The 14515-nt window shown below is 48.7% G+C and overlaps 1 protein-coding gene across 1 annotated transcript in view; it reads right to left on the bottom strand.

Moving 5' to 3' along the window:
* WIPI2 (WD repeat domain, phosphoinositide interacting 2) overlaps positions 1–13642 on the bottom strand; it is a 205890-nt gene extending 192248 nt beyond the window's left edge. Inside the window, exon 1 of the mRNA XM_073558131.1 lies at positions 13445–13642. Coding sequence (XP_073414232.1) covers positions 13445–13518 — 74 coding nt within the window. The 5' untranslated portion in view covers positions 13519–13642. The remainder of the gene's footprint in view (positions 1–13444) is intronic.
* Between the last annotated feature and the right edge of the window lie 873 nt (positions 13643–14515).

Here is a 14515-nt window from a genome sequence, read left to right as displayed (position 1 = left end):
CCAAGGCCTCACCTGCATTACCAGCTGAGGGGGGAGTCCCTATTTTGGATCCCCCGTCGTTGCTTCCAGCTCTGGGGCTCCCGTTGCTCATATAATTCCCCGGGCGGCTACCATGCCAGAAATCCTCTTCTCTGTGGGTTCCTTCTAGGAACAGGAAACCAAACTAAGGGAGCGAGGGGCACCGCCCCATTTATCTCTCTGTAGGTTTCCTGTTCCTAGGGGCGGATTCCCTCTCTCAGTGGGTGCTGTCGTGGCGAAGAGAAAAATAAAAAATGTGGGTCTAAAATTTGTGAAACAAGTTAAATGTTCATTTTTTCCTTCCACATTGCTTCAGTTCCTATGAAAAACCTGAAGGGTTATTAAACTTCTTGAATGTGGTTTTTAGCACCTTGAGGGGTGCAGACTTTAGAATGGTGTCAATGGTTGAGGGCAGAGCAGAGTCCTGCAGTGCGCAGGCGTAGGGAGAGGTCTGGCGCCTGCACACTGCAGTATTCTGCTCTGCCCTCAACAGGGCAGAGCAGTACGCCTACGCCGGAGCCACTACAGGACGGGAAGAAGATGACGGCATCGTATGAAGATGGGAGGCGTCGGATCGGACCGCAACACCCATCGGACCGGACCGCCCCCTCCGGTGAGTATAATCAACGTGTTTTTCTTATCTTTCAGGTTACATCGGGGGCTTATCTACAGCATTACAGAATGCTGTAGATAAGCCCCTGATGTCAGTGGCGGCAGCTGATAGTCAAAAAAAAGGGTGACAGATTCTCTTTAAGTTCAGAACAGTCACTATTTTTTCGGACAAACATTTTCCACTAAATACTTTGATCAAATTGCCCGTTTTCCAAAAATGTTTTAGGCCAGGTCCACATAGCGTTAATGCAGTCCGTTCAACGCATTGCTTCAAAGAAGTTTATAATGTTGAGCCGTGAAAAAAAAGTAAATTTGTCCCACAAAAAAGCTTATTAGCAGGACAAAATGGACCCCAAAATTTGTTGTGCAATTTCTCCTGAGTTCACTGATACCCCATATGTGGTTGAAACCAGTAATTAGACCTACCGATAATTGTATTTCCAGGAATCCATAGTGACAGCACCATGGAGGACATCCTTATCCTCACAGGGACAGGAAACAACGAGAGTTAAAAGGACCCTCCCATCTCCACCCCTCAGTGTCTTTTCAAAGTACCAAATCTGGATGGATACAACATAAAAATGATTAGTCATTCTTTATACAATTGTTACGTCACATTAGTATAGAATTTTCTCAGAAGGGAAGGAACTAGTAGTGCTGTCAGGATGGATTCCTGGAAATACAATTACCAGTAGGTCTAATTACTGTTTTCCAGTTCACCATCCTGACAGCACCATGGAGAATACCAAAGTATGATGATCTAGGGTGGGACCACTGCATGATGAACCTTCCTACTGAAGGCCAGTTACCCTGAGAATACGTCTAGTTTATAATGTGTCGAAAAGGTATTTAGACAAGACCAAATTGCGGCTTTACATATCTGATCCACTGAAGCCCCCCTTTCTCAGCCCATGAAGTAGCTATGGCCCTAGCTGAATGTGCCCTAAGAGTGTCCGAGGGAGATTTTCCCTGAGCCTCATAGGCTAGACCAATTGTGGATCTGATTCACCTAGCTATTGTGGATTTGGTCCCTCTTTTACCCCTATTTGAACCTCCATATTGCACAAACATGTTTGTGTCCTGTCTCCAGTCCCTAGTTGCCTCTAGGTATTGAAGAACCGTCTCTCTAACATCTAGGCAATGAAAGGATTGCTCCTTTGGGTTTCAAGGGTGCTGACAGAAGGAGGGGAGAAAAACTTCCTGATTCATGTTCGGAGTTGATATTACATTGGGGAGGAACGATGGGTCAAGTCGGTCTTCAAACACGTGAATACGGGTCTTGAATAGATAGGGCTTGCAATTCCCCTATTCTTTTGGCCGATGTGACTGCTACCAGGAATGCAGTTTTAAATGAGAGCCTACTAATGTCCGCAGCATTTGCTGGTTCGTATGGTGTTTACAAAGTGCGTTTAGCACTAAGTTTAAGTCCTGAGGTGAGACAGACTCCGTTACAGAAGGCTTCAGCCTCTGAATAGCTCTAGAGAACCTAGCTATCCAGGGGTGGGCAGATAGGGGAGAGTCGAAAAATACACTAAGGGCCGAGATCTGTACCCTTAGAGTACTTGGTCTGAGACCCTTATTGAAACCTGTAGGATGATTCTCCACAATAAATGCAGAAGCGCTTCCAGATTTTATTATATATAGCTCATAAATTAATACAAAGTATCCGAAGCACTCCACTCACAAGAAGAGTATTAAATTGGTAATAAATTTTATTGAAGTTACAATTCATAAAAAAATAATCAAAGTCATAAAATGACATTATGGCACATAGAGAGGAAAGGATTTTTACTCGAGTAAAGCGCACAAAAGGTGATAGAGGGAATAAATACAGGTTCTGGGATCATGTGACAATATATAAGTACCAACATATCCAAGTACATGAAATAAATCAGATCATGATAGTCATTTTAAAGTGCATAGTGCAAAAAGAAGATATGTCAGCAGATAAGTAAAAAACGACACATACCCATAATGGTCAGCCTGTCCGCAGTATCACAATTGAGTGGTGTGCTTTGGATACTTTGTATCCATTTATGAGCTAGCTGTAAGTTTACACACCCCTAAATCCTTCATGCATCTTGGAAGTCTCTTCTATGGTGAAGGTTCCTATATACTTGCAGTAATATGTTTTTGGACATCTCTGTAGTTTTTATTATAAATAGCAGACGTCACAGGTTTTCTGCTTGTTTGAAGGGTAGATATTACTTAGTCAGGCAATCCCCTTGACTTCAGGACTAGGATTGAGCGAATTTGTTCGGATTCGGTTTCGAATACGATCGGAATCGAATATTGTTTTTGCAATACTCGAACACAGCCAATAGTCATTATAGTCAATGGGAGTAGAAATTACCGAATATGTTCGGAACCGATCATAAGACATACATTCTGCACGAATAGTGTTCGAATATGGCCCGAATATGTCAAAATCAGATTCTGGGCCAAAATCCTAACAAATTTGCTCATCTCTATTCAGGACCTGCCTCTCAGGATCTATTCTGAGAGTTGAAGACTGTCCGGATTGTGGCGAAGAACTGGGCCCTGGTGGAGGAGGTCTTTTCTCCTTGGAAGGAGGATGGGGTCTTCTTCTGCCATTTTCTTCAGCAGAGAGAACCAACTCCTCTTCGGCCAGAAGGGCACCACTAAAACAATCTTCGCCCTTTCCTCCTGCACTTTCCTGAGTACCCTCAGAACCAGAGGAAGAGTGAGAAAAGAATAGGACAGCCCTTTGCCCCATGGCTGGGACAGAGCGTCGAATCCTGCTGAACCATCTACGGGGTTTAGGGAGAAAAATTATTCTCTCTGGCAGCGAACAGAATCACTTGTGGCATCACCCAGCGTTGACACAGTACACTGAACACTTCCCTGTTCAGTTCCCACTATGTGGGTGATAAGTTGTGCCTGCTCAGAACGTCTGCCACCTGGTTTCCAAATCCTTCATGGTGTACTGCAGAGATGGATAGAACCGTCCTTACTGCCCATCTGAAGGTCTTCTTGGCCAGATCTTGCAGTGTAGGATGTTTTGGTCCCCAAAAATGATGTAGGAATGCCACCGCTGTCATGTTGTCGGACAGTATCTTTATATGTCTGCCTCTGACCAATCGACTGAACATGAAAAAGTACCTTCCATACTGCATACAGTTCCCTGAAGTTCGAAGACCTGGATCCCATCTCTGGACTCCATTCTCCTTGGAAATATTTTCCCTCCACATGGCCACCCCAGCCTAGCTGGCTTGCGTTGGTGGTGACCACGATGGTCAGGGAGAGAATCCAGGGAGCTCCCAACTGGAGGTTTTCTGGAGTGGTCCACCAATGTAGAGATTCTCCCACCGGGAGAGATAGGGGCATCACCCTGTCAGGTGACAGTTGACATCTGTCCCAGGCAGATAGTACAGACCTGTGAAGATTCAGACTTCAAGGATAGATTTCAGAAAGGCAGGTTTTAAGGCACACAGAGAATCGGAGGGATCCAATGGCTGGATAACCGCAAGGACAAAAATGATCAGGAAGGATGGGAAATCTTGAAAAATGAGATTCCCAAAGCACAATCGTTAACAATTCTGAAAACAGGGAAGAATACGAAGCATTTAAGGAAACCTGATGGATGAACACAGAACTTAAACACATGCTAAAAAGGAAGAAAGAAATGTTTATCAAATGGAAAGAGGGAGGCATATCTAAAGAAGAATATAATGCTGTCTGCAGAACCCGCAGGGCAAGAATCAGATTATCTAAAGCTGACAATGAAGTAATGAAGTAAAGCTTGCAAGAGACGTCAAAAGCAATAAAAAGGATTTTGGGGATATGTCAAAAGTTCAAGAAAAGTCAAAGATGCTATAGGATTTTTACAGGGTGAAAATTATGGTAAGAAAGGCTGTTGAGAAGGCTGAACTTTTAAATTACTATTTTGCATCTTTTTTTTTCCCTCAGAAAGGAAATGTAACATCAACTGATCTTCACTGTCCTATTAAAGGAATAGAAGAATCAAGGATATCTATAAACAGAAAGATAGTGAGTAAACACTTAGCTAACATATGAATTAGAAGGTGAGAATAACCTTTTTTTAAATTATTTTTAACATTCTTTTACTATTGATGCCACATAGGCAGCCTCAATAGTAAAAAGTTGGTCACACTTGTCAAACACTATGTTTGACGAGTGTGACCAACCTGTCAATCACATTCCAAGTGATGCTTCAAATCACTTGGAATGCGCTTGAATTCCGCACATGAAAATAGCGTGAAAAAAGCTTGTTTTCCCCGCGGCGGGAGTTGCGGAAATGCTGCGGATATTTCCACAACATTTCTGCAACGTGGTCACATAGCCTAAATGTGCGCCGAGCCTCACTGTGATATTTGGGAGGCAGAATGGAAACATCAAACATCAAAAGCAGGTGAAGAAATAGTTTTATTTATTTTTTAAGCCATTCCTCGTGCGATATAAGTGATTAGATTACTTTATTCTTCGTGTCGGTGCGATTACGGCAATGCTAGATTTGCATAGGGCTTTTATGTTTGGCGGCTGTCACACATTAAAAGTCACCTTTTATCTTGAGAGCTATAATTTTTACATAATTTGTCCGACAGAGTTATGTGAGGGCTTGATTTTTGCGGGACGAGTAGACATTTTTATTGGTACCATTTTCAGATACGTGACATTTTTTGATCGCTTTCTATTTCGATTTTTGTGAGGAAAAATTAACAAAAACCTGCAATTCAGGAATTGCTTTTTGGGTTGTTTTTTTTTTTTTTTAAACCGTTCGAAGTGTGGTAAAATTGATAAGGCAGCCTTATTCTTTGGGTCAGATTATTGCAATACCACATTTATATTTTTTTTATGTTGTGGCACTGTTAAACAAAATCTATGTTATAGAAAAAATAATTATTTTTGCATCGCTTTATTCTGAGCTATAACTTTTTATTTTACCGCCAATGAAGCTGTATGGCAACTTGTTTTTTTGCGGGACAAGATTATGTTTTCAGCGATACCATTTTTATTTATATTCATCGTTCTTTTTTCTTCTTTATTTGGGAATTTAAAAAAAAAAATATTTTTAAACTTTAATAATGTTATTTTTTACATTGCCCCTGGATGGGACACTACTGTACAGTATCAGATTGCTGATCTGATACTCTGCAATGCTTCTGCACTGCAGAGCATCAGAGCAGCATCTGACAGGCAGGGAAGAGGTGTCTCATGTTCTGCTCTGATCAGGCACTGACACGCCATCTTCCCTGAAGGACCCCGGGGCCATCTTGCGGCTGAGGGTCTCCATGGAGACCATCAGGACAACGCGATAGCATCCCCATTGGGCTCCCTGCATGATGCTCCTCCATGTCGCTGTCACTACTGACAGCATCAGAGGGGTTAAATGCTCGAGATCGGTACTAGCACAGATCGTGGGCGTTGCTGCAGGGTTTCAGCTCTCACAGTGTGAGGCCGCGCCATATATATTACCGTCTGCGGGAACGCAGTTCACACAGAGGAGTATATATGCCTCATGCCGAGAAGGGGGTTAATGAAAGGGGCTCAGGGGCAGAGCTGAAAGGTGCGTACTTTCTCTATGGGCTCTTTCACATGTCCTGATAGTTACGATACTGCAAAAACTGGTACTGGAGATATCAGTATCCGTGTGTTTCATAATGGCAGCATACGTGTGGCAACTCTGTGCCGCATCAGTATCACACGTACCTGCCTTGAGAAAAGCTGGCAAAGTTTGCGCTGTTCTTAAACTCTCAAGACAGATCACATCATTGTCCTCTGCTCTGCCTGTGATCAGCTCAGGGGAAAATGTTGAGCGTTGTATTCAAGTGTAAAATTAAAAATAAAATATAAACCAACTAAATCCCTCACCTGTCCAAAGTTGAAAGAATCCAGTGTCCCACACTGTAATCCTTCTGTGCGACATTTGCTCATCAGCATGAGTGGTGTCTGGAGATGACCGCTTACACTGAAGGGCTGGGGAGAACGAGTCGCTGCAGCGAGAGCAGGCCTCACAGTGAACTGCTGTGACCCCAATCAGATCACCGATAGCACAGTGACGAAAAAGTCTCATGGTGCAGCAAAGAGCTCGAGGTCACCGCAGTTCAGGGGCCTGGCTGGGAACACAGCCTCAGTGACCTGTAGTAACCTTGATGACATCACCACTGGTCATTGATGCTGAGCTCGCAGGAGTTCATCCTCCGGTGAGGTGAGAGATATTGTTTTTTATTTATCATTGTTTATAAGGGACAATGACTTTAGCAGATTAGGTGTTAGGCCATTGTCACACTATCAGTATATGGTCAGTATATTGCATCAGTATCTGTAAGCCAAAATCAGGAGTGCATCTATCAGAGGAAAGTATAACAGAAACACGTCACCACTTCTGTATTTTTCACCCACTTGTGGTTTTGGCTTAAAAATACTGATGTAAAATGCTGACCAAATACTGATAGTGTGACCGTAGCCTTAAGGTGAGAATGTAATTTTATGTATAATTTTATATTTGAATACAACGCTCACCATTGTCCCCTGCTTGCGCTGATCGCTGGTTTCTGCGGCACATGCTGTAGCTAAAAAACGGACATGTCAGTGCATTTTGCCCATGAACACATGCCGTGGAAACATACTTGAATGGGTCTAGGTGCGTAAGTTTCTCCGTCACGTGTGGAAACTGTCAACACACGTACCGGACACACTGACATGTGAACGAGGCCTATAATGGAGCACTAAAAGTCTGCAGCTGATCATCACTGACTGGCTGCAGCAGTAATGTGATATAACAATATTAGGTAACCAACAGAAGACAGGATGATGCGATCGGATGAACAGCGACATTCTGGTAAGTAGATTTGTTTTTATTTTACAATGCAAAGCTTAAAGGGCCTGTCACACTAAGCGATATCGCTAGCAATATCGCTATAACTTGTGACGTTATAGCGATATTGCTAGCGATATCGCTATGTCTGATACTTACCTACAACCCGCTCCCCCTCTGGTTATCGCTGATCGCGCAAGAACGTCCATTCATATCGCTGGTGCATCGCTAAGTGTCACAGTACCTTAACTGTTAAGGAGTTGTTCAGAAAAAGATTAATGGTTTGCAACCACTTATTGTAATTCACAGAGCCTACAATTGAAGGGGGTGTATTTTTTTTTACTGCCCCAGATTGCTGCACAATGTAAAGAAAACGAAAATCTACAGTTACGTCCTACAGTTCTCAGTGTGGTGTACCCCACTGGCCTCCTGACAATGTCAGCTGACTGCTGGCAGCCAATAGGCAGCTGTTGATAGCATGCAGCTTTTACTGTTCTTCTGCTCTGGCGGAATAGTGGAAGCTGCAGCAGACACCTGTGGGAACAGCCGAGGAGGGCCAGTCAAGATCGTAAGTAGAGGTTTTTTTAGGGTGCAGTCAGATGACTGTATAGATCGGACCGCAATGCGTGGACTGGCCAGGGAGTCTGCTGACCCAAGCACGACGGCTTCATGTATTTCTAGTCTTGAAATTTTTAATGCAAAGTAAATTGCAGCGCTGCTTATGTTAACAAGCGTTCAGCAATTTTAACAATTTACGAACATGAGACGACCCATTTAACTATCACAGGGGAGAGGTAAAGTAAATTAACCATGCACTTATTGAAGAGGTTTCTGCCCACAATAGGACTAACCCTCGGTGGGCCTGTGGCAGTTAGATTTAGGCTGTGTTCACACACAGCGTTTTTTTTAACAGTTTTTACCGCGGTTTTCACTATAAAACTGCTATAAAACCGCTAAAAATAAGCTGCACAGTCATTTCTATGCATTTTGCACTTTTTGTGCACATTGATGCATTTTTTGCCGCGAAAAAAACGCATCGCGGTAAAAAACGCAGCATGCTCATTAATTTTGCAGATTTTTCCACGGTTTTGGCTTCTTCCATGCGTTTAGAAACCGCTGCGGTAAAAAACGCATCAAAAACGCATCAAAACCGCGCAAAAACCACCGCAGAAAAATAGGTGCGGTTTCTGGGAAGGGATTCAGGTTTTTGTGCAGAAATTTTCTGCAACGTGTGCACTTAGCCTTAACCTGTCGGCAGTATTTTACCCCCAATATGTTTATCTGAACACGCAGCTCTTGTAAAGACAAGCCTAGCCTTTATTGGAGGTAGCCAATCCATTTTTCTATTACCGAGAAATCAGAGCTTACACAGCAAATGAAGCTGAAGTGCTTTAGATGCATGGAAGCACTTTCCAAGCCTCTGTCACTCCGGCTCTATTCCCCCAGTCCAGAGCTGCCTATCCATTCAAAAGCAGATTTTTCGGCAGATGAGGAACAGACTGGCTTGCGAAAGATATAGCCAGATTTATTTTTGCAAAAGCTTAGAATATAGTTTTTGGGGAGAGGAGGTGAAATACAGGTGACAGATTCCCTTTAACCCTTTTCTGACAGCTGACGTACTATACTGTCCATGTGCCCCGTCACAATTTGACCATGGACGGTATAGTACGTCATAGCAATCGGCCGCGCACACAAGTGGTGTGCGGCCAAGTGTCAGTTGATTCTCATAGCTGACACCCGACACTAAGTGTCAGGAGCAGTCATGGACCACTCCCGGAACGTTAATCCCCAAAATGCTGCGACCGAACATAATCACAGCATTCCGGGAGCAGGCATAGGGCTGCAATTTTTAGAATGGTGTCACATTTGGGTATTTTCTATCATATTAGACCCCTCAAAGTGGCTTCAAATGTGATGTGGTCCCTAAAAAAAATGGTGTTGTAAAAATGAAAAATAGCTGGTCAACTTTTAACCCTTATAACTTCCTAAGAAAATAAAAAAAATGTGTTCCAAAATTGTGCTGATGTAAAGTAAACATATGGGAAATGTTATTTATTAAGTTTTTTGTGTGCCGTATCTCTGTGATTTAAGGGCATAAAAATTCAGGTTGGAAAATTGCAAAATTTTCAACATTTCTGCAAAATTTGTTTTTTTTCACAAATAAACGCAAGTTATGTCAATGAAATTTTACCACTAACATGAAGTACAATATGTCACGAGAAAACATTGTCTGAATCACCGGGATCCACGGAAGTGTTTCAGAGTTATAACCTCACAAAGGGACAGTGGTCAGAATTGTAAAAATTGGCCCAGTCATGAACGTGCAAACCACCCTTGGGGGTAAAGGGGTTAAATCCACACGGAACATTCACTCATTATTTGATTATTGTGTCTAGCACTTGTCTAAGTCAATTTTTCAGCTCCTGAACTGTCTTACTCAGACCGTTCTCACTGGCTCCGGATTTAACAGCTGTTTTGGAAGGTTTTCTGAAAATGGAAAAACACTTTAAATAGCAAATTCATGTCTGATTTTTCCGACTGTGTGATAGTAAAAGAAATTAGATTTGGGCAAACTCAGCGAAAAAAACCCCAAAAAAAAAAAAAATGCTACGACGGTGTTAACGTTTGGATGGAGTTATGTCGGAGTGTTAATAATGTTTTTAATCATATTATATGAAGAAAGTCTATTAGTATATGGATAAACCACTCCGGCTCCCGTGCGTCCGAGCCTTGGACCAGTGACATACAAGAAAAGGTGGGTGATCCACACACGGCGGGTGATCCACACGCGGCGGGTGATCCACACGCGGCGTCACATACGGGGGAAGGCTGGTGATCCACACGCGGCGTCACATACGGGGAAGGCGGGTGATCCACACGCGGCGTCACATACGAGGAAGGCGGGTGATCCACACGCGGCGTCACATACGGGGAAGGCGGGTGATCCACACGCGGCGTCACATACGGGGAAGGCGGGTGATCCACACGCGGCGTCACATACGGGGAAGGCGGGTGATCCACACGCGGCATCACATACGGGGAAGGCGGGTGATCCAGACGCGGCGTCACATACGGGGAAGGAGGGTGATCCACACGCGGCGTCACATACGGCGGGTGATCCACACGCGACGCCACATACGGCGGGTGATCCACACGCGACGCCACATACGGCGGGTGATCCACACGCGACGCCACATACGGACGGTGATCCACACGCGACGCCACATACGGAGGGTGATCCACTCGCGGCGTCACATACGGCGGGTGATCCACACGCGGTGTCACATACGGGGAAGGCGGGTGATCCACACGCGGCGTCACATACGGGCAAGGCGGGTGATCCACACGCGGCGTCACATACGGGCAAGGCGGGTGATCCACACGCGGCGTCACATACGGGGAAGGCGGGTGATCCACACGCGGCGTCACATACGGGGAAGGCGGGTGATCCACACGCGGCGTCACATACGGGGAAGGCGGGTGATCCACACGCGGCGTCACATACGGGCAAGGCGGGTGATCCACACGCGGCGTCACATACGGGCAAGGCGGGTGATCCACACGCGGCGTCACATACGGGCAAGGCGGGTGATCCACACGCGGCGTCACATACGGGCAAGGCGGGTGATCCACACGCGGCGTCACATACGGGCAAGGCGGGTGATCCACACGCGGCGTCACATACGGGCAAGGCGGGTGATCCACACGCGGCGTCACATACGGGCAAGGCGGGTGATCCACACGCGGCGTCACATACGGGCAAGGCGGGTGATCCACACGCGGCGTCACATACGGGCAAGGCGGGTGATCCACACGCGGCGTCACATACGGGCAAGGCGGGTGATCCACACGCGGCGTCACATACGCCGGGTGATCCACTCGCGGCATCACATACGGGGAAGGTGGGTGATCCACACGCGATGCCACATACGGCGGGTGATCCACTCGCGGCGTCACATACGGCGGGTGATCCACTCGCGGCGTCACATACGGCGGGTGATCCACACGCGGCGTCACATACGGGGAAGGCGGGTGATCCACACGCGGCGTCACATACGGGGAAGGCGGGTGATCCACACGCGGCGTCACATACGGGGAAGGCGGGTGATCCACACGCGGCGTCACATACGGGGAAGGCGGGTGATCCACACGCGGCGTCACATACGGGGAAGGCGGGTGATCCACACGCGGCGTCACATACGGGGAAGGCGGGTGATCCACACGCGGCGTCACATACGGGGAAGGCGGGTGATCCACACGCGGCGTCACATACGGGGAAGGCGGGTGATCCACACGCGGCGTCACATACGGGGAAGGCGGGTGATCCACACTCGGCGTCACATACGGGGAAGGCGGGTGATCCACACGCGGCGTCACATACGGGGAAGGCGGGTGATCCACACGCGGCGTCACATACGGGGAAGGCGGGTGATCCACACGCGGCGTCACATACGGGGAAGGCGGGTGATCCACACGCGGCGTCACATACGGGGAAGGCGGGTGATCCACACGCGGCGTCACATACGGGGAAGGCGGGTGATCCACACGCGGCGTCACATACGAGGAAGGCGGGTGATCCACACGCGGCGTCACATACTGGGAAAGTGGGTGATCCACACGCGACGCCACATACGGCGGGTGATCCACTCGTGGCGTCACATACGGGGAAGGTGGGTGATCCACTCGCGGCGTCACATACGGTGGGTGATCCACTCGCGGCGTCACATACGGCGGGTGATCCACTCGCGGCGTCACATACGGCGGGTGATCCACACGCGGCGTCACATACGGGGAAGGCGGGTGATCCACACGCGGCGTCACATACGGGGAAGGCGGGTGATCCACACGCGGCGTCACATACGGGGAAGGCGGGTGATCCACACGCGGCGTCACATACGGGGAAGGCGGGTGATCCACACGCGGCGTCACATACGGGGAAGGCGGGTGATCCACACGCGGCGTCACATACGGGGAAGGCGGGTGATCCACACGCGGCGTCACATACGGGGAAGGCGGGTGATCCACACGCGGCGTCACATACGGGGAAGGCGGGTGATCCACACGCGGCGTCACATACGGGGAAGGCGGGTGATCCACACGCGGCGTCACATACGGGGAAGGCGGGTGATCCACACGCGGCGTCACATACTGGGAAAGCGGGTGATCCACACGCGGCGTCACATACTGGGAAAGTGGGTGATCCACACGCGACGCCACATACGGCGGGTGATCCACTCGTGGCGTCACATACGGGGAAGGTGGGTGATCCACTCGCGGCGTCACATACGGTGGGTGATCCACTCGCGGCGTCACATACGTCGGGTGATCCACTCGCGGCGTCACTTACGGCGGGTGATCCACTCGCGGCGTCACTTACGGCGGGTGATCCACTCGCGGCGTCACTTACGGCGGGTGATCCACTCGCGGCGTCACTTACGGCGGGTGATCCACTCGCGGCGTCACTTACGGCGGGTGATCCACTCGCGGCGTCACTTACGGCGGGTGAACCACTCGCGGCGTCACTTACGGCGGGTGATCCACTCGCGGCGTCACTTACGGCGGGTGATCCACTCGCGGCGTCACTTACGGCGGGTGATCCACACGCGGCGTCACTTACGGCGGGTGATCCACACGCGGCGTCACTTACGGCGGGTGATCCACACGCGGCGTCACGTACGGCGGGTGATCCACTCGCGGCGTCACGTACGGCGGGTGATCCACTCGCGGCGTCACTTACGGCGGGTGATCCACTCGCGGCGTCACTTACGGCGGGTAATCCACACGCGGCGTCATGCTCATGTACAATCGAGCAGCTGAAGCTGAGCACACACAGTACCCCCATCACCTATACCAGGTGCACCCTGCATGTCTGCACCCACCACCCAGAAAAGACAGCCACCAGCACCCTACAGGTGAGCCCGGGAGCCACACGTCTCAGACACGATGAAACAACACGTCTATGGCAGAGCACAGACAACCGACACTGCCACCAGCGCTCACACAGGACTCACGTACGTGTTATCTTGGTTGAAATTCGCAAACAAGAGCTGCGTGGCTCCGGTCTCCACGTTCTGCCTCGCCAGGTTCATGGTGAGACCGCGCACAGGACACCAAGCAGCTGCAAGCTCCGTAATGATAACCAGCGGCCGCTCATTCCTTGTTTACCGGCCTGGGCATAGCGGCGTACTACGCATGCGCGGACCTACTGAAGCCGCCAGTGCGCAGGTCTGTAAAGGTCACCAAAACGTCACTTCACGAGCGCCATGTGACCGTGTGTCTATAGTGGATTCTCATCAGTCCTCCCCACATCAACTGCCAGGTGCACAGAGCTTGGTGGTGAGGGGAGGAGATTGCAGGAGCTGCTCATGGCATGTCCATTGTATCTCCTCACTACAGAACCGGCCGGGGGTTCTGCACTGAGGACCCTGCACATGGCGGCCAGGGAGGCACAGGGCTTCTCAGTCATGACATAGTGATACCCAACAGAGGCGTAGCTAAGGGTTTGGTTCAGGGTGCACGAAACTTCTGAGTGGGCTGCAAACTGGTAACCCTGATTCCACCTATAGTGGTGCCCCCCTAATAGTGGATGCAGGAAACCTCAGGGCTGTCAGTAATGCAAAGACCAGCACTGATATTACCGCCATATAGTGGCAGAGCGGCTAATAATGGGGTCACTCTGGCTCGAGGGGCTCATGGCTAGCTTGCTCTCGTGCGGCGGGCAGGGAATGATGCCTGCATTCCCGCTGCCTACAGGAGAAAATGGCTGCGGGATCCTTCCTGCTCGGTGCTTTCTGACTGACACCGTCCCGTGGCTGGATGACAGCAGCATTCAGTGCGCCTGTGTCAGAGAGAAAGCTGCTGGTGACGGTAATGCCGCAGGGGAAAGTGCGGAGAGGTGAGTGGTGTTTTTTTTAACAATGCATTGAGGAGAGGGCAATGATGGAGGTGGTGGGGGAGAACAATGATTGTGGAGGAGAACAATAATTGCGGAGAGGGCAATGATGGAGGTGGTGGGGGAGAGCAATGATGGGGATGGTGGTAGGAGAAGGCAATGACAGGATGCAGGGGATTGGGATGGGAGGAAGG

Source organism: Dendrobates tinctorius, unplaced genomic scaffold, assembly GCF_039654945.1.
Source record: "Dendrobates tinctorius isolate UK_male_01 unplaced genomic scaffold, ASM3965494v1 ptg000254l, whole genome shotgun sequence".
Lineage (NCBI taxonomy): Eukaryota > Metazoa > Chordata > Amphibia > Anura > Dendrobatidae > Dendrobates > Dendrobates tinctorius.
The sequence above is the reverse complement of the archived record's forward strand: the minus strand, read 5'-3'. Positions and strand labels throughout refer to the sequence as shown.